This window comes from Brassica oleracea, chromosome C7 (assembly GCF_000695525.1).
Source record: "Brassica oleracea var. oleracea cultivar TO1000 chromosome C7, BOL, whole genome shotgun sequence".
Lineage (NCBI taxonomy): Eukaryota > Viridiplantae > Streptophyta > Magnoliopsida > Brassicales > Brassicaceae > Brassica > Brassica oleracea.
Window position 1 is genome coordinate 20,838,800 of NC_027754.1, and position 20,508 is coordinate 20,859,307.

Genomic DNA, 20,508 nt, shown 5'->3' on the forward strand with positions numbered 1-20,508 from the left:
CAGAACCGGCCTCGATCCTAGAGATCTCGGCCACGAACAGCCAAACCGGCCACACTGACCATCTCTAAATCAATTCGATAAAACCCAATAAAAATCATGATAATTCATTATAAATACCCACTAAGAAGAATCAATCATCAGATCCCCTCAAGTCCTTCAGGAACTATGAGATCCGATCATACCTTCCAAACCAAGGCCATGGAGGATTTCTCCTAACCGGCCAAGGCCATGGTTTAGTGTCATCAAGTCTGATCCAACAGACTACACCATAATCATTCATAATATATATATTCCTCAAGGACGTTCCATACTTGGCCATGATCAATTTCTCAGTCAACAGAATTGGAATTCAAAAGGTAATCATAAAACCGGTTACCTTATACATGATCTGATTAGATCATGTGTCACTCCTTATTATGTTCGGCCATGCTCCTCCAGTGCATGCCTCTATCAATCCTTATCATATACTTCCAGTATTGATAAGTTCCATTCATGGGTCGCACCCATCAGTCATTCCATGGAACTTCCATGAAACCACTTTCTACACTGCATCTACCTTCAAGGCTGTCTTGGCCTATAAGAGTGGAGTCTGGCCTTCTCCCTTCTTTCCTAGTTAAATGCGTGTGTTCCCAAGACACAGAGGAAGCCCAGGATGTGATCATCCATGATCAAACATCATCACAGGGTCGACCATCACTTACCCCTTCAGTGCCCATGAAACTGCCTTTCTACACACATCTGCCCTTAAGGCTGTCTTGGCCTTTGGGAATGAGTTCCGGTCATCTACCTTCTTTCCTCACCATTTGCGTGTGTTCTCAGGCCCTGGAGTATGCTTTGGGTGATAACATCACGGATCAAAAGCCACCAGAAAGTCGTTCATAACTTTTCCCCTTGATCTCTCCCAAAACTGCCTCTTTATGGCCTTCACACCACCATGGGTCTTGGATTGGGAATCCGACCAACTCTCTGTCTTTTCTCTGTCTTTCTTTGTGTTTCAGGGTGTGGAAGGAAACCTTGGTGTGCCTGCAAAGGCACAGACTTGCCTGCCTTTTATAGAAGAAGGGGTGGTTACTTTTTGGTGGTTACTTTTTAACCATTGCATCCCTTCGGTTTCAATCCGGGCCATTGATTTAATCAATGGTCCAGATCACTCCCTTTCACCTCTGGCAGTTACCACACGCCATGGAACTGCCAATCCACTCCTGGACAAGTCCAAACAAGGCCCAAACTTCTTGCCCACGCCCCTGGCTCAATCCTAAGAGCCCACCAGCCCATCGGCACACACGGGTCACCCACATGGCCCGGCCACTGTCCAGACCCGGCCCAACTGCCCATGACTTGAACACTCAGTCCAGCTAAGTTGAGCTGATCCCCAGATGTCCCAGCTGAGTGAGCTAGTCTATCTAGCTCAGGGAGCTGACACACTCTTCAGTGAGCTACACTGAGCTGCACTACTCTTCACCTAACTGGTCGAGCTTGCTTACTGCATCGCCCAGCTGTTATACACTGTGTCCAGCTTGTTTCCTTTATCTTCTTCAATCCTTCTAAGTCCCTTGGTCAATTTCCAGACCTAGACTTAGTTTTCCCATGATCCATTCTGATCACTCACTTCATCTAGCTTCACCTGGATCTTGGCCAGCTACCAGCTCGCTTGTCCAGCTCCTTTGAGCTTGTCTCCTTCTTGGATTAGTTATGCCTTAGCTTCCTGATGCCCTTAACCTTACTTCCAGGCTATGACACGCTTGTCTTTGGGCCATATGACCATACTGGTGCATTTCCACGCACCGCAGTCCGTCCGGACGATCCTATCCAGAATCGGGGACATGACAGAACAAGCCAGATTCAGTCTTTGACGAGATTCAAGTGTGATGAGAATACGAGACAGCAACTGGAAGCAGAGGTCTCAGAGGCAGATATCAAATCAGAATTTTTTGCTCTACCCTCAAACAAATCACATGGCCCTGATGGATACACCTCTGAATTCTTCAAGAAAACCTGGAGTATTGTAGGACCAAGTCTCATTGCAGCCGTTCAAGAATTCTTCAGATCAGGGAGGCTTCTAGGACAATGGAATAGTACTGCCGTCACGCTGGTTCCCAAGAAACCAAATGCAGACAGGATCACTGAGTTTCGCCTGATCTCCTGTTGTAATGTGATTTATAAGGTGATCTCCAAGCTCCTGGCTAGAAGACTTGAACAAATCCTCCCTCTCTGTATTTCTCCTTCTCAGTCTGCTTTCGTGAAAGGTCTTCTCCTCACTGAGAACATTCTCCTTGCTACAGAACTGGTCCAAGGCTTTGGGCAGGAAAACATCTCTAGTCGGGGGGTTCTAAAAGTTGATCTTAGGAAAGCTTTTAACTCTGTGGGATGGGGCTTCATCATTGAGACTCTTAAGGCCGCAAACGCACCTCCCTGCTTTGTAAACTGGATTAAGCAATGCATCACCTCTACTAGCTTCTCGATCAACGTCAATGGTTCTCTCTGTGGTTATTTCAAAGGATCAAAGGGCCTCAGATAGGGTGACCCCCTATCCCTTCTCTCTTTGTTATTGCCATGGAAATCTTATCTCGGTTGCTTGAGAACAAATTCTCTGATGGATCAATAGGCTACCACCCTAAAGCCATGGACGTCAGGATCTCTAGCTTAGCATTCGCTGATGATCTAATGATCTTCTATGATGGGAAAGCCTTTTCTCTCCGAGGTATTAAGTCAGTTCTGGAATCCTTCAAGAGTCTATCAGGCCTCGAGATGTACACAGAGAAGTCTGCTGTCTACACTGCGGGGTTAGAAGATACTAATAAGGAAGACACCCTGGTCTTCAATTTTATTAACGGTATGTTCCCTTTCCGCTACCTTGGGCTACCCCTTCTACACCGTAAGCTTAGGAGATCTGACTACTCAGAGTTGATCGATAAAATAGCTGATAGATTCAATCATTGGGCCACAAAGACCCCTTCTTTTGCTGGCAGACTCCAGTTAATCTCTTCAGTTATCTACAGTACGGTGAACTTCTGGTTGTCCTCATTTATATTGCCTAAATGCTGCCTCAAGACTATTGAACAGATGTGCAACATATTTCTCTGGGGTAATGACATCACCAGGAGAGGGGACATCAAAGTTTTGTGGCAGAACTCATGTCTCCCTAAGGCAGAAGGAGGTCTGGGATTGAGAAACTTATGGATCTGGAACAAAACCGCTGAACCTCATACTCATATGGATGTTATTTGCTAGAAGAGATTCTCTCTGGGTCGCATGGAATCACTCCTCCAGACTCAGACATGTAAACTTCTGGAACGCTGAAACTGCCAGTCATCACTCTTGGATTTGGAAAGCCATCCTAGGACTTAGACCTCTTGCTAAATGCTTCCTAAGAGGTGCCGTTGGAGATGGACAATTACTAAGCTACTGGTATGACCACTGGAGTGATTTGGGTCCACTAATCGAAGCGAAAAACCCGCGGGCCGCAGCTTACATGTATTCACGTGTATGATGTGGTTGCTGAAGCGTCTTCTTCTAGCATATGGATTCTCCCCTCTGCTAGGACAAGGAATGCCTCCCTAGCAAACCTAAAGTCCACGCTTCTCAATTCCCCAGCTACAAGTGGTGACAGAGGAGAAGACACATACACTTGGCACATAGAGGGTTCACCTAGTAGTAGCTTCTCATCAAAGCTTACTTGGGAATGTCTTCGACCAAGAGATACTACCAAACAGTGGTCTGCAGCAGTCTGGTATAAGGGGTGCATTCCCAAACATGCCTTCAACTTCTGGGTTGCCCATCTCAATAAACTTCTAGTAAGAGTTTGTAATACTCACTGGAGCCCAAACAGACCCTCACTCTGCTGTATCTGTCAAAGAGAAACAGAGACCCGTGACCACCTCTTTATCCACTGCACGTTCGGCTCTCTCATTTGGCAGCAGGGTTTTGCTCGATTTGGAAGGAGTCAAATGTTTAGTGAATGGAAGGACATTATTGAGTGGATGCTCTCTAGTCCTGGTCGCTTCAGTAGAAATCTGAAAAGGCTTGCAGTTCAGACAACAATATTCCACATTTGGAAAGAGAGAAACAGTCGATTGTACAGCGCCACGTCTACCTCACCAGAAGAAATTTCAAGGATCTCTTGTCGCAGTGGTTTACTTTTGAATGAGGTGTTCCTTCACCCTCTTTTTTTGGTTATTTTTAGGCTTTTTCCACTTTTTTTGGGGCTTTCTTTAACATTTAGCTCCGCCGAGCATCTGTATTAAAACCGTTCCAGTTTTTGGTAAATAAAATTCACATTTTATCAAAAAAAAAACAAGAAATCTTAAATGAAGCTGAAACATCTAGTTTGACACGTAAGATTGCATAGTTTCTGCTCCAAACCAAAGCCATGAAGCACTGTGAAAAATACTGATGTTACAAAAGAACCTGGTCATATACCATTTTTTGGGAAAAAATCCAGTTTTTTTTATAACCGTAGTGTGATTCCAAAGGCTTTCTAAGCCCAAAGACTAATCACTACGAGGCCCACAGGATCCGTATTTTCTTACCACTTAAGGCGCCTAGGGTGGCCAAGGAGAATCGAACCCAGGGTGGTACTCACAGCTGTGAACTTTTTACCACTAGGCGAAAACCACTTGGTTGAAAAAATACAGTAATCTTCGATAGATTAAAGATAAAAAGAAAAGGAAAATAAAAATAACTTTTATTTTGTAAGAGAATTTTATTACAAGGCTTTGCTTTTTTTACATTCTCTAAGTTATGTTTATTACTCACTTGCATTTGCATTGATTTTACAAGTGCCACTAAATTTTTATTTATACAAATAATGACTTAAACACTAACTATTTCTGAAACTCTTTAATCGTCCTTCTCCATAGTTCTCCTTCTTCTCAATGTTTCTAGAATATATTTATTTGTAGACTTTTCTTTTAGAATGATATATAGATAATCCAGCAGTACATTTGGTGTCCAATAACTTTAGACCTTTAGAGTTTAGCAATTTGTTACCAGGGCATGTAAATCAGCCTTGTGTTGTAAGCTTAAAACATGGAAGATTATTTTTAAAAAATCTAATTCCTTAGTAGCGCTCAACGTTATAGGATTACAAAACAACCACATTAGTAGACACACAGGAAAAACACTGCACAGTACATTAGCACTCAAGCACGAATAAAACTATCCATGCCACGGCTGAAACAAATATCAATACCAAAGCTCCAGTCAGTAAGCATTAACATATGCGAGGGAATCAGCATAAAACTATCCTTGGGCTCTTCATGAATCTTCTTCTGGATTTCCCTAACCGTGAATGCCTGCTTTAGTTTGATACTAGGATCAATTATCACATCCATACAACAGAAGAATCTTCCGAGCCCATGTGCCGATGGTGCAATGCAGTTCACGCTGACAACCAAACCATACGATTTGCGAAAAGCTTGAACCACAAACATTTCCCCATCTTTCTTTTCCTGAAAACATGCAATCTTCTCGCTCGAGCCCATGACAAGTGTTAAAGGAATATCAAACACAATCGGAATTACGTGGTCCTTGTGTTTAGCACGAATGTGGTTGCGGAGATTCTTGTCTGAGCCAACATAGTTGCAATCATTCAAGGGCACGGGGCAGAAACAAGGGGCGAAAAGACACTGCTTCTCATGGCTAGCGCGATTTCCAAACGAGGTATTTTCTTTACACCCGTATTTGGCATTTGGGCATGACACTCGACATGCTTCAATGACTCTCTCCATGGCTCTGCAACGACTGTACCCATTCGGTGATTTACAGGACGGGCAAATCTTCTTCACTTTTTCGCAGCACTGAGAACAAGCTAGATGGCCATTTTCACACTACAAAAAGAATCACAAAAATGGTTTAACTAATTGACCTACTCTCCCTTGGAAAAACAAATGAAATAATAAGAATTCTCTCTATACAAACCCAATGAGAAATAAATGTCAACATTTCGTACGATCGAGAGTCTAGCAAGATTCAACGACACTATATAAAGTTGTGAATCATGAAGAAGGACAAAACCTGAAATATAGGAATCTTCAGGGGCTCGCAGCAAATAGGGCATTCGAGAACATCTGGATCCAACAGAGTCAGAGAAACGGGTGTAGTGCTACTACTCTGATTCTCTGCCGGCGGAATTTGTTGCTCAGCCATGTTACATTTGAAATATCCGTGAATAGTGATTTGGAGATATAAATAAGAGAGATGGCTAAACCCTAACGCTTTTAGGTTCCGACTTCCCAAGAGTTTTTTTCCTTAAAAAAAGAAGGAAATTGAATCTAAGCATGTAGTTGATAATATGAGTACATTTTTCTTGGAAACAGGCAAACAGCTATCAGTTATGCATATAATTTGGTTGAGGTTTCCCAAGAGTTTATTTGTTCCTTTAAACTCTAAAGGGCTAAAAAAACGAAACTTCTTTAAAATTATAGTACTAAGAAAATTAAAAAATAAAAATTCTCTACTAAGGAAATTAATAAAAACAAGAATCGTAATCAAAGAAATGAAAATTCAAAACAGAACTTTAACCAAATTATTTAGGCGTAATAGAACCAAACAAAACTAATTATAATTTGTCATTTATTAAAATTCTAAATTTATGCATTTATAGAATTTGAATAACTGTTTTACTTTTTTCTGAACAAATAATAACTGTTTTACATTAGACTAAATTGGTAAAAAAAAACATTTCAGATTTCAATATTGAACTTTAACAAAATTTATAAAATGATACTCTATAATTATTATTTATAAAAACGGATACTGGTTTGTAGGGGGAGTCTGTAATAGCCGAAAAGCCGGATTAATTGGCAAATTTGGTAGAAAACTAGTTGTTCTGACAAACACGCACGGGCTAGACACACAACTGTTGCTAGTCACGCAATTGTTGCTTCAATGGCTTAGTTTTCCCTTTTTGAACTTTGATGGCTTAATTTTTTTGAAATGTGAAAGAAATTAACCAACATAAATAAATTAATTGGGAAAAATTCATGAAAATATTCTAACTAAATTTTGTTAAGTTTTTTAATACATGAAATTTTTAATACCCAATTTAATAGTTCAAAAAATATTTTATTCATTTTTAAAAATTAATTTTTAAAACTTTGCTCATTTAATATTTAAAATATGTTTATTTTAGTTAAAATATTGATAACTTTTAAACAAAAATTTTAAAATTTCTCAAATTCAAAACAAATCTTTAAAAAGAAAATTCAAATTTTAGGAGTATAAATAACTAAACTTTGGATAAAATTTGAAAATTTAGAAAAACTTGGATCGTCTTTGAGATTCATTTTGATATTTGCTTCTATTATACCCACATGTCGCGTCTCAACCTCTTCTATGAATGATGTTGGCCTTTGAATAAAAGTCAAGCCCCATTCCCTTTGTTGAACTTCTTCTTTCAGAAGGATATCATTGATGGTATTTGTAGTAAGCGTTCTCTTCGGTGTTGGATTGTGCAGAGGCACGTGTCCCAAGTCTTTGGCAGTGAACTAACAAATAGATTGGCTTGCATTTTCTGTTCGACCTTCATTTCGACTTTATTTAGATGATTTTATGAGTTTTTTTTTATTGTTTCAAGTTTTCTATGATTCCAAATATAAATTTAAGTTTTCTATAATTCCAAATATGTATAAGTATAGACATGTTCAAAAAAAAATTAGCCGATGGCTTACAGATTACTACAACCACTTTTCTATTTAGAATACTCCACTTCGATCATTCTTTTCGTATAGACAAGGTATGTGACTAACATTACTACTTTATTATTTCCCAAATTTATAGAAAAACTAGAAAATTATGATGAGAGCAGTACCATGTATTAACATTGTAATTAAGGACTTAGGAATCGTTACGAGTTTGCTTTTCTATTGTATTCACTGTTCGCCAATCTTAATGATAGTCAATTATTTATAGAATATTACAGTAAATTTAAATGATATTTTATTGTTAATTGGTCACTGAATCACGTTTTGTTTTATACTTTTGTTTATCCAGACTAAGAGCATAGTTTGATTTTCTATTATATGATTTTAAATGACATATATACAAGGGCATATTTTTTTGAACCGGTTTAGGACATTATAAAATGTTAGGCTGGCACTGCCATCGGCTTTCAATAAGAGTAGTCATCTTCCATGATTTTGAACATGTCATCTTTGTACGTAGTAGTAACCTACATTATGGCATGTGCATAATTTTAAAAGTCCTTTTCCACACAAAAGACAATAACTAGAATTTTTGTTTGTAAAGTAGTTGGATAAGTGCTTTTGCTCCACTCGCACATGTTAAGAGCCGACTCTTTGTATTGTAGAATATCAATATGTATAAGTTTTTATCTGCTAAGGAAAAGTGTTGATTTTGTTTTAGATTGCCTATAACTCAAATCATGGTTGTGAAAGTAAGAACTAAGAATATTGTTGTCATACATCGGGCTTTTAAATTTGCTTTTGGTTCAGGGTTTTAGTAGGGTCGGTTTTCGTAATGTGGGCTTTGATCACAAATTCAAATAACATAATGAAAATTAAATGTAAACTAGATTTTGATTCACGCACCCAAAGATACTTTTTTTTCTTTCTTTACTAAAATACTACGCGAGATGAGTTTTTATAATAATATTTATTTATTACTCCTTTTATTTTTTAATATAAGTCGTTTTAGAATTGTGCACATAGATTAAGAAATCATTATTTTTTTTATATTTTATAAATAAAACATCATTAATTATTTACCTAACCACAGATCAACCAATAACAAAATAGAATGTATATTATCATTAGTCATATAACATTAAGTGTTAAAATTTTACAAAGAAAACCAAAAACGTCATATAATTTGAAACATAAAAAATTTTCTAAAACGACTTATATTAAAAACGGAGGGAGTAAATGGTTTTGACATTTTGCAACACTACAATTTTTATCGATTATAAAATGACGAATATAAATGTTTGTCTTTTAAATATATTATCGTTGTTTAATAATTAACGTATTACATCTAATTTTAATTATTTTTAAGACTTCATATGCACAAAAAGAAATTAAGTTTTACGGCCGACACAAATCACCAAAACCAAATAGGCAATATCGATTGTATAATGACGAAAATAGATTAAGTTTTCTGCTTTCGATTTGTTTAATATTTACTTTCCATAAATGATTTCATTTTCTACCTCTATAAAATTGTGTTTTCTTTCCCGTCTTTATTTCATTGATATGAATTAAGTTTTTTTTTTAATTTTTTTATGAATTCGGTGAATTACATAAGTGTCAATTTAAAAAAAATAGACATCTGTAAGAAATAATTTCACTTCAAATACATATCTAAGAATCAAAATTTAAAAAAAGAATCACCGACAAACTATATTAATAGGTTAGTGTTCAAATCTAATATATCAAGTTGTTATAGAATATAAGTGCAGACTCAAAATATAAATGCATGTCTAGTATATATTCACCAGCTCGGTCTAAAAATCATCTAATTCAAGAACAACAAAACAAAGTACTTATTCACCAGTTCAGGTAATATCCAAACCCGAATGTATATCCAAAGATAACAAAACAAAATATTTAACCCTATATTTCTAGTTTATTTTTCTCATTTTATTCAAAATATTTGCATTAATGATGTTTATTGCTAAAAATTAGATAATATACATATAATTATGGACAAAATCATTTGTTACTCACTTAAAATACATATCAAGCTCTTGTTTCTTGCATTAACAAAAGTTGCATATAATATTTCAAAACAACTACTAAATTAGTGTCTTTCTAACCTATTAATAGTTTACTCTTTCAAAAATTAGAAAACCAGTTAAGTTAAAATATATTTTAAATACAAAAATTAAACAATGAATAATTTATTGATTTTTTCTTCAAAATTTAAATATCTGAATCCAACCCAAAGTATCTGAACCAAAACATAAAATACTCGAACCCGACTCGAAATGTAGAAATACCCGAATGGGTTCCATACCTTTATATTGAAATATCCGATACGAACCCAAACATGTATCCGAACGTCCACCCTACGATATATGATAATTTGTATCTTGCTTGAAGAAAAAAAATTAAATCATTAAAATTTTCAATGTGAGACTTTTACCATTTTTACCTTTTTTAGTAATTTATAGTTGTTTTAAAAAATTCAAAATATAACATATAAGAAAAAATCTATTTTTTATATTATATGCCTGTTGTGATTGTTGAATTTCTTTTAATGGTATAAAATTAAACAAAAAAGAGAGAGGTTTGAAAAATTATTATCAAATATGTATTATTCATAATCCTTAATTGTCATGTATATGTTAACCATATTAAGTAATTTCGTAGCTTTTATTTAAGGAAATAAAAAATATTATTTTGTACACTACTAATTAATTTGATAGTCAGTTTAATAAAAATCATAGTATATGTTTATACGGACCAACTTATTTTTCTAACAATTCTAAAAATCATTTTCGTGATGACACGTGACTACTAAAATATGTTGTAATGCTTCAGGATTAATATACAGGAGATTTTAGTTTATATAACAAAAGTTATCAATAACTTAATGTAATTTAGTGTTATATATATTATATAACTCTATAATTCCTATGTTTATGTGGTTTATATATTAAAACTATAAATGTTATAAATTTATATTTTTGTAACAACATTTATTTTGAAAAAACTATTATGTAACAATACTACTTTACATAATTTTGTTTTATTTATAAATTTGAAATTTGAAACTTATGGACGTAAATTAAATTGGACCTATATTTAATAGAGAAGAATTTTTTTTGAGACACTGTTAAAAACAAAATGAAATAAGGAATCTAGAATACATTGTACTTCAAAATAATTTTGTTGTAAAGATCTTATTTGATAAATTGCTTAAAATACACTAAGTTGGGTGATTTTTTTTAATTGAAATAGAAATGGATCTTTCGGATTATAGTTTTGGTAATTAAAATTTAAATTAATTACTTTTGAAAATGAAATTTAAAATGCTTATGTAAAGAGATTTAAAAGATTTTTTTTAGAATTTTCTTAAAAACATTTATTTGTATTTCAAATAAGAAGATAAAGATATTAAAAATATTATAATTGAGTCATGTAAAATTTGGTAAACTTTTAAAGAATTGTCCAAATTAAAAAAATCACTTATGAAAGAAGTATAAGAGTATAATAAATATTATTAAAGATGTATATCAATCCGTATTAAATGTTCAAAATATAAGAGTATCATAAATTATACAACAAAGTATAAAAGTAACATAAATTATTTACGTGTATATGTTTCTGCATATTTGCTAGTTCTTTAATCTACGTACATCTATTATCTTATAGGTTGTTGTATCAAATGATCTAAAAAGCTATATGAATATATGTATTGTTCTCTTGAACCGTATATGAAAAGATACGTTTTATAATGTTCTTTTTTAATTAAAATGGATATATTTCAGCTACAATTAAATCAGAAAAATTAAATATCACACGTTAAAACAAAAAAGAAGCATATGTTTAATAAAGAAATCAAGAACAAATTTCATTAACAGTACTTTTAATTAGTTGTTTAGCGAAAAGAAAAGACTAAAAATGCAGTCACAGTTATTGTTATGATGTTATTATACAAATAGAAAAATTCATTAAAATAACTATTTAGAAGATTGTCTAACTTAAATAATAACACATCAAAAAAATTATAACTTCTATTTTAATAGATAAGATTACCTCTTCACAAAATTTGTTTTACTTAGAACGACAACATCAATTTAGACAGTGCAAATCAACTGAATAATATAATGTTTTTTTTTTGAATAATATAATGTTGTACGGTTTAAATGTGGTTTTGTAAAAAACAATATATTGTAGAATATGAATAGATGAAGTAAATAACGGTGTCTAATAAAGCTTGAGAAGTTATAATATATATATTTAACATTTTACGAAAAATAAAAAAAGTTATCAAAATAACGTGCAATGCAGAATGAATGGTAAAAATTTAGATAAACACATATGTATATATAATATGTAAAAAATATAGGTATGTATGACATACAATATTAATCATTTTGCATTATTTTTAAAAAATATTTAAATGCATAGTAATAAATATTATCTTAACTAAATAACACACATTTGAAATACAATTTATCCGTATATAAAGAAAATATTAATTGTTGAATATGTGTTTTTGCATTTTTAGCAATAAAAATATAAAAAAATATTTTTTAAAAAAATAATGTAGGTTCACATCTTTTGACTATCTTCTCAATGCATTTCAGCACAATTATCTGCCTCTTTTTTCTTTAATTTATCCGTATTTTTTATGAAAAGTAAGACAAAAAAAAGTAAGTTTAATGGTACGTATTTTCATTCCACGATGTATTTTTTCATCCCACTGCATACTTCAAGGCTTTAATCTGATATGAGTTTACAAATTATATACATGGGTGGATCTAGTCATAGCGGGGGCCGGCAGGGGGGAAAACGTTGCGACCGTCCCGGATATAATCCATTTTCCTCTATTTTTTAGTAGATAAGATCCCAATTTTTTTGTTAAAATACATTTATTTTCATATTAAAAATAAAAAAGGGGCCCAATATTTTTTTATATGAAAGTAATTTTATTTTATCATAGTTTTTTTAAAATACTTTTTGTATTTTGAAAAAACAATATCTATCAGATTTGTTTTTTTAAATATTAGTTTGAATTTTTTTTTTTTTTTTGCTCCAGCGCCCATGACACCATTGATTTTCTCTAGATTTTGTAGAGATAGTATATGTAGACATAAATCCTATATCGTATTTTAGTAATAATATATATATGCATAATTTTCTTAAATTAAAATTTCTGTCCTCCAGAATCTTAAAACTGATCTGATTATCCTATCTTACTATATATTAATTGAGAAGTCACTTTATTGATTTTTGATTACGTGTCGATCATTGGTGAACTCTTACAAAATTGTTATAATTTGATTGGTCGATGATTTTTAATTTTTAATTTATTTTAATTAGATCTAAAAAGAAAAAGTAAATCTACAACCAATTAATATAACTTGCCAAATAATTTACATAATAATACAAATAATGATTTATGGTAACTAATTGTTGAAATTATAGAAATTGAAATAAATTGATCATTTTATATTTAAAAAATACATAAAATAATAAACGACAAACCGTTTATATAAATCAATATAATGATTTTATATTTTTATTTAAAAGCATTATATTTTATATAAATTATCATATAACTATTAACATCTTTTAAAGTTCATATTATATGCTTTATAAATCATCTATAAAAACATTTATCAAATTATTTATCTTGGTTTATTGTATATTTTAAATTATTATAAGAGTTTGTAAGTCATCTATAAGAGATTAAAATCAAAGCTATATATCCTACTACGTATTAATTGAGAAGTCATTTAAGATATTTTTGGTTATGTGTTGATCATTTATGAAATCTTAAAAAACTGTTATAAATTGATTGTCGATAATTTTTAATTTCGATTTATTTTTATTTATTTTAATTAGATTTAAAAGAAAAAAAATAAGTCTATAAACAGTTAATATCACTTGCCAAACAATCTACATAATATTACAAATAAATATTTATGGTAACTAATTGTTGAAACTATACAAAGAGTAATAATGTTTGATCAATTTTTATATATTGATAAACTACATACAATAGTAAACAAAAAGTCTATTAAAATCGATATAAAGATTTTATATTTGTATATGGCCTTATATTTTTATGTAAAGTATTATAATAACTGTTAATATCTAATAAAATTCATACATGCTTTATAAATCATTTATAAAAATTATTAATACATTTATAAAATTATTTATCTTGGCTTATCATATGTTTTAAATTATGATAAGAGGTTTTAATTTATTTATACAAGCTTATAAATTAATTTATAAAATATATTTTAAAATTTTATTTTGTATTAAATGATAAATCACTTAATTGATTTTTTCTTAGGTGTCGATCATATATAGAGTTCTAGAAATAGTTTTATCAGTATCTAAACGACCTAAATATATTGTACAAAATAATATATTGTAATTAAATATGTTATTTATATATAATATATATAATGCTTCATAAAATCATTTTTAGCAATCAAGTATTGCTAAACTATATAAAATATTTCAAAAGTTTCAGTATTATATACCTTCAAAACTTAAGTAATTTTATTAAAACTGAATCATGAATATTATACATAACTAATTTTAGTACAATATCAATACAAAATATCAAAAAATATTTAAAATAGTCATATTTATCTTTTTTTAAAAAATTATTCTTAGAATAAATATTTAACAAAAACACATAATGATAAAAACATATTTTAATTTGAAAAATTATAATAAATATATTGTTACAAAATATTCAAACCCGCGAAACCGCGGACATCCACCTCATACATACTATAACTACGCGATACATTTTATTATTTTCAGCAAACTCATCTTGAAACTTAAAAACCCGAATATTCTCCTTGTCACTGAAAACATTTATTATAACAAAAAATTATAGTGATAACCCTAAAAAATGGACGAGTCTTCTTCAACAGTACCCCTAAATCTGCAACTTAATTTAATTTATTTTTTAACCCCACAAACCTAATAATAAGTATAATTGTCTACAATAATGATTTCATCATCCACAATAAACATACCAATTTAAAAATAAAATACACATGACCATCATATATAGCTGCTTTCATATTAGTTTTTGTTTAGAAATCTCCTAAGAACTTGAAATTTTCATCTACAACACTGTATATAGAACTGTTAGCAAAAAATAAAGATACTATACCACTCATATATCCAAACTATTAATAGATTCACTTTAGATTCGGGAGTTGCCACCTCCGATACTCCAATATTCATTTCACGAAAAACCTGATTACCAAAAAAGCATACTTGTACATTGTACAATATGATTTTGTTAAGTCCATAGCCGACATTTCATAAGGGCATATTAATTTTCGAAGTTGAACTCCAGATATCAATATTGTACCATCTGTTTCCGGTGGATATACGCTGCTGTGATTAATTAGTGCTTCGAGTCGAATAATTTAGCCGTTCATGTCCTAAACACCATCCATACACGTTGCAGTTAACACAGAAGCTCCTTGTAAACCCTGGGCCTTATTTTTTTGGTAAACTTAAACCCTGGGCCTTACTTGTTCGAAATATCTTATCAGCAGCATCAGCATCAGCATCATCGAAATTTTGACTCACAGTTTCCAAGTCTCTGGCTATCTTCTATCTCTACGCCACGCGTTTGCTATATGTTACACTCATCGCATGTCCATTAATTTGTTTTGTGTCTTTTCACATTTTCACATGCCATAATAGATTTTCAAGAAAATGTTAGGGTCATAATTAATAACTGGTCATGTCATCATCTTACATTAATGTACTTACATGTCCTCTGACATACTAAATCTTATTTGGTTCGTTTGTTGTTATAGCATATCTATCTAGTTCTTGTGGTCAACAACAATAAAATTTATACACAAAAAAATTCCCTTACTGGTGGTCGGCAGAAGCTATGCTCCAAAGTTTAATAAATTGTTCTTTTTACAAAATGAGCACATAGAAGATAAGCAAATCGAATACCGAATTATTTACTTTCTATTATATATCCATTGACTAACAAATATCTTTTATCTTATCCAAAGACATCATCAGCGACATATCCACCTCCACCGAGGAACAATACCATCAATTACGTAGAGATACAATAGATCACATGTGATAGATTATTTACCATCGGATCTTACACGTGTCATAGTTGTGCAACGAAAGGGTATAGATGTAATATAAGTTTTATGTTTGGCTTTTTACTTGCCAAAGATTTCCTCCGGCGTCATAAAATCTTTCAACTTTTTATTAATCAATCAGTGCCTCCACAAAACTCGTTTTACTGATACGTATCGAGTGAGTGCAATATATTGGTCTAAAGATAGCTATTTAAATACTTTTATACTATATTTTATTTGCTTATGATATTATCCCATACTGGCTAATCCTTAGATCACGGTATTCTTTTTTTTGGGATAAATAAGAATGTCACCGTTAATGATTCACAGTAGGTGGTGATACTGTTTAATCGCTAGGTTTCTAACTTTCCATTCTATATAGGTTTTTAGTTTTTGAGTTTCAAGAGATTAATAGTCGCCAAAATAAATCGAATATAATATAACCTGGTCTAGCACATTTCTGATTGACTATACTTCATTTCTAGTTTTCCATCCAGCTTATTTTTCAATTTCAAACAAATGACTCCTATTTTTAATCGTTTCTTCTATTTTTTTATTTCTATTTTAACATTATACTGAAAAGACAATTTAGCTTAATTAAATTTTGGTTTCTGATTTTACTTCTGGCTTACACCATACCGCCCAGCTAGGTATATCCAAATTAAACAGCCAAAATAAGGTAACTTTTGGGAGGCGTATATAATGTTCAGTCTCAGCCGAATGATTCGGAGATAAATCTTAGTTTTTGCATACCGTATGAAACTCATAGAAAACAAGTAAAACTACTAATATTAAACAAACCAAAATTAGTTTATATATATTTGAGAAAATAGCGAGCTAGATAGTCGTCGTTAAATAACACATATAGCAGTCGACTATGAGTTTTAACCAAAAAACAAGTAGTTTACTATAAGTTGCTTTGCTTCTTATTATATAGAACACCAAGAAGATTACAATACAAACTTTATAAAAATAGAAAAAACGTTGCTAATTATAATTATGTAAAGCACTAAACTCATTCACATGACGATGCAGGCGTTAGGGTTCTCGTCGCTGAAAAGGGACATGAGCTTATCGTCTGTACCTCCCGGCTGCGCCTGAGCCTGCTCCGACTTCCTCACAAAACCCGCTGGTGCCCTCTTGTCGTAAGCTCCAGCTGCGTACGGATAAGCCACCATCGTGTAAGGAACGTACGGCCATAACTCAGCTTTCTTCTTCCCAGTGCTTTGCACTCTCTTCAATACTTTCTTGGGATCCACGTAGCCACTCACTGTCACTTTGTGCATCTTTCTATTCACTTCCACCGATTTGGCCCCTTCAGAAAAAAAAACGAGTGGTCTATATATTAGTTAGGCTAGCTGCGTTTGGCTGATATAATTTGGAAAGTAATTTGAAATATGAAATGTCAAATTACGTAATCTTAGCTATTAGTACGGTAGAGTCAATGTTTTAGAGCTTTATTATACGTGTAGATATCTTATGTGATTTAAGGGTCGTATTTTTACTAGGGGAGCTTTGAGGAATGAACCTTTCATGGAGGAAACAGCGTTCTTGATTTTGCGTTCGCATCCGTCACAGTCTATCTTCACCTTTATGTTCACTGTCTGCTCACATCAAATTGAAAAAGGTTAAGACAATCAATTATAAAACAAATAAACCAAAGGGTTTATGGATATTAATTACCTGCCACACTTTATGCTTCTTCCGTTTTCTTATCGAAACATCGAAATTATTAGAGAAATAGTCGGAGAGAAAGTCGAGAGCTCCCATGTTTACTGTCACACGCGAAGAGAGTAATGCTTTGAATGAGAGTGGTCTCTCTAGCTATATATATATATAGGGAAGTTTGGTATGGTTAATATTATGTTCCAAAACAAACAGACATTAGTTTATTTGTTGATGGAATTGAACATTAATTCTATGTCATTAGGTGTAACGATATAATTGTTTAAAGTTGGAGGTGTGTCCCTCTAGTGTATAGATAAATTGATGTGCTCATCCAAGATATTTCCTGGCGGACAATGAGGCAGTTTCTGATGTTCCTTTCATTCATCGGGTCGCTTTCTTGTTTTCTTAATTGCTAGTTAATTCTTTGTGTTGTATAAAATTATATAGTTTATAGAAGAAAATGACTCCTAGGTTTATTATCACGTCAAGTGTTACCTTTGTAAACATGTAATGCAATGAGCTAAATCTACTAAGATTTTTTATAAAAAAAATTAAAGTACCTAATAATTACTTAATTAGTGCACTTTGACTTTATTTTTTTCTTAGGATCGATATTATTTTGGTGTACCACGCAAGATGCATTTGCGACCAACACGAATACAAAATAATTGAAACATTACATATTTATAATAGTAAATAAAATGGAGCCCACCTCCAGAGATTGGATGTTAAAATACATATCAATGAAACTTATCAACCGATGCAGGAGATGCATGCATCTTACATTTTTTCCCTATTGTATCACGATTGCTTTCGTCACATAGTAATTCATCCAAACATCTTTGCATTTAAATATATATTTTTGTAACACGGTGTAATTTTATGTTTTTCATTTTGACTTGTCATTTCATGGTTTCAGTTTATGCATACGAGCGAAAACCTTTTTCTTTGTTTTCCAAATAAGTTTATTGGACTCTCCAAAACAAAATACATAGGCCCTCAAAAGATCGTCGAATAAGTGAACATGTACGAGTCTCTATACACATTTACTCACGTACAACGCTGTTGGCTTTAAGTAGAACTCCTTGCCCAATACAGCCTTTGATGTATAACAAAACTACTCGTGTTGCTACCTCTCAATGTGCATATACGCATATACTTAACTTGAGACAACATGTACGTCTTAAGACTCTTAACACATTTCAGGCAGTGTAATTTATTGTCAAATATTAGTCGGCATACCTTTTCTCGTATTTATATCTCTGACTATCATCCATAGTATACTACCTTGTAATTAGGCTCCATATGAAGTGAAAGCGGTGCTTTTGATTTATTCATGTCCACATAGTTGATTAGTGTTTATACCAACAAAAATAATCAGTGGTCACATAATATTTTAATATGATAGAGTTGATTGCGCTTAATAATAAACTTCTTTGGAAAAGTTGGTTTGGGGCAGATTAGGTTGAAATTGTGTTAAACGTCCCTTTTATCTGTTTGGTAATATCTTCTCTATATATTTTAGTGGTGCGAGGCAAGGCTTGTGGATTCAATCATACAAAATATTATTGGTCCAGTAACTTGTGGAGACAAATAATTAATAATTCAATCTTATCGTATCAGGCATATAATATATTCAAAATACTTACTAAAATAATATGATATCAGTGCAGGTAATTAATTTGAGATATATTAATGCACGATCACTAGATGACAAAGGTCTTATTGAGACTTGTCACAAAACCACTCTTCCACATCTTATAAACATGAGTACATGACCTCATGAAGGCCTAACCTCATGTGTTTTGCGTTAATTGGTTAATGATTTAACGTTCTTAGAGCATGATTAATGGTGAGTTTTTAGGGTAGGGTTATTAGCGGAAAATAAAAAACCGTCTCTTAATTTTTAACAACCGGTTCTTAATTTTTTTAATTAAAAATTAAGAGACGATTTCTTATTTTTCGCTAATAACCCCACCATAATAACTCCCATTAATCATGTTATTATACTCAGTTTATCAAGAAACCACTTTGTCAAAAACTCAAGGTTTAGTGTTTGCAAAACGTGTACCTGTTACGTTTTCTTGTTGGCCATATTCATAAAATACGTACACAAATAGGTTTTGAATCTTTTAATTCAGTCCATGAAAAGGTCACTAGAGCTCTATGCATAAAAGTTTGATCAATAAGAGCATAATCAGAGCATCGACAAATTAACAGGGAGTATGTTGCCAAGGGTTTCTAACCACTTTAATAATAATAACTTTTATGTATTTTAGTTAAAAGTTAAATTTTAAATCACAAAATTTAATGTAATCCAATAAAAAAGTAACATGTGTGAAGAGGATATCATACTTTTTTGTTGAAGTTCTCTACACCCAATCGCTTGTTTATTTGACACAACATTTTCTAATATTTTCTATTTTTAATAGGTAGAATATGTTCTACGTACCTCCAATGGGATTGTCCTCGGCATCTTTTGAGTTTCTCTATCACAATTTTATGCATTTATATTACTCTCTCCGTTTCAATATAGATATGTTTTATAATGACTATTTTAATTCAGTAAAAAAAAAAAAAGTTTTGAAATTTTAAAATTAATTGACTTTATTGAAAAATGTTTAACCAATTAGATTTTATTGTCTTTTTTTTTATAATTGGTTAACTGATTTTAAAATTATATCATTAAAATATTTTTTTAGAAAAATATAATTTTCTTAATATTTGTACACTATTACAAAATATCAAGTATTATGAAAGAGAAAGAGAAATATTTTAAATAGTATCTTTATTTGATCAACTTTTAATAACTAAAAAATAGTTACACGAAGAGAAAAATGACACCTATAGGATAGATCTCTTTGGTTGTGTGCCCTGTTCGGGAACGCGCTAGGCGCTAGTCGAACGGTCGGGTTGGGCCTAGCGCCTAAAGAGAAAATCGGGGATTCATCGGAAATTATGCAGGGAAGCATTTTTAGATGGTTTACTATGTTATAAAACATGTTAATCTTTAATTGTGTATAACATTAATACATTTTCATGTTTAAGATTGTATAAAA

The 20,508-nt window shown here is 32.0% G+C and overlaps 2 protein-coding genes across 2 annotated transcripts; both read right to left on the minus strand.

Moving 5' to 3' along the window:
- Positions 1-5,090: 5,090 nt before the first annotated feature.
- On the minus strand, positions 5,091-6,301 carry LOC106305208 (E3 ubiquitin-protein ligase SINA-like 10). Its single transcript, XM_013741579.1, has 2 exons — positions 6,016-6,301; positions 5,091-5,828 (listed from the first exon to the last, which is right to left on the minus strand). The coding sequence occupies exons 1-2, from the start codon at positions 6,145-6,147 to the stop codon at positions 5,142-5,144; spliced, it is 819 nt and encodes a 272-aa protein (XP_013597033.1). The 5' UTR covers positions 6,148-6,301; the 3' UTR covers positions 5,091-5,141.
- Positions 6,302-16,682: 10,381 nt separating this feature from the next.
- LOC106304867 (heavy metal-associated isoprenylated plant protein 26) lies at positions 16,683-17,586 on the minus strand. The gene is made up of 3 exons (XM_013741257.1): positions 17,465-17,586; positions 17,310-17,385; positions 16,683-17,096 (listed from the first exon to the last, which is right to left on the minus strand). The coding sequence occupies exons 1-3, from the start codon at positions 17,549-17,551 to the stop codon at positions 16,801-16,803; spliced, it is 459 nt and encodes a 152-aa protein (XP_013596711.1). The 5' UTR covers positions 17,552-17,586; the 3' UTR covers positions 16,683-16,800.
- Positions 17,587-20,508: the final 2,922 nt, after the last annotated feature.

What these genes read in the sequence shown, in the direction of transcription:
- LOC106305208 (XM_013741579.1), bottom strand. Translation starts at nt 6,147, where the DNA reads ATGGCTGAGCAACAAATTCCGCCGGCAGAGAATCAGAGTAGTAGCACT. An exon ending in TGAAGATTCCTATATTTCAG is followed by an intron (nt 5,829 to 6,015) that starts GTTTTGTCCTTC and finishes TTCTTTTTGTAG; the next exon opens with TGTGAAAATGGCCATCTAGC.
- LOC106304867 (XM_013741257.1), bottom strand. Translation starts at nt 17,551, where the DNA reads ATGGGAGCTCTCGACTTTCTCTCCGACTATTTCTCTAATAATTTCGAT. An exon ending in AGAAGCATAAAGTGTGGCAG is followed by an intron (nt 17,386 to 17,464) that starts GTAATTAATATC and finishes TGATGTGAGCAG; the next exon opens with ACAGTGAACATAAAGGTGAA. An exon ending in CGCTGTTTCCTCCATGAAAG is followed by an intron (nt 17,097 to 17,309) that starts GTTCATTCCTCA and finishes TTTTTTCTGAAG; the next exon opens with GGGCCAAATCGGTGGAAGTG.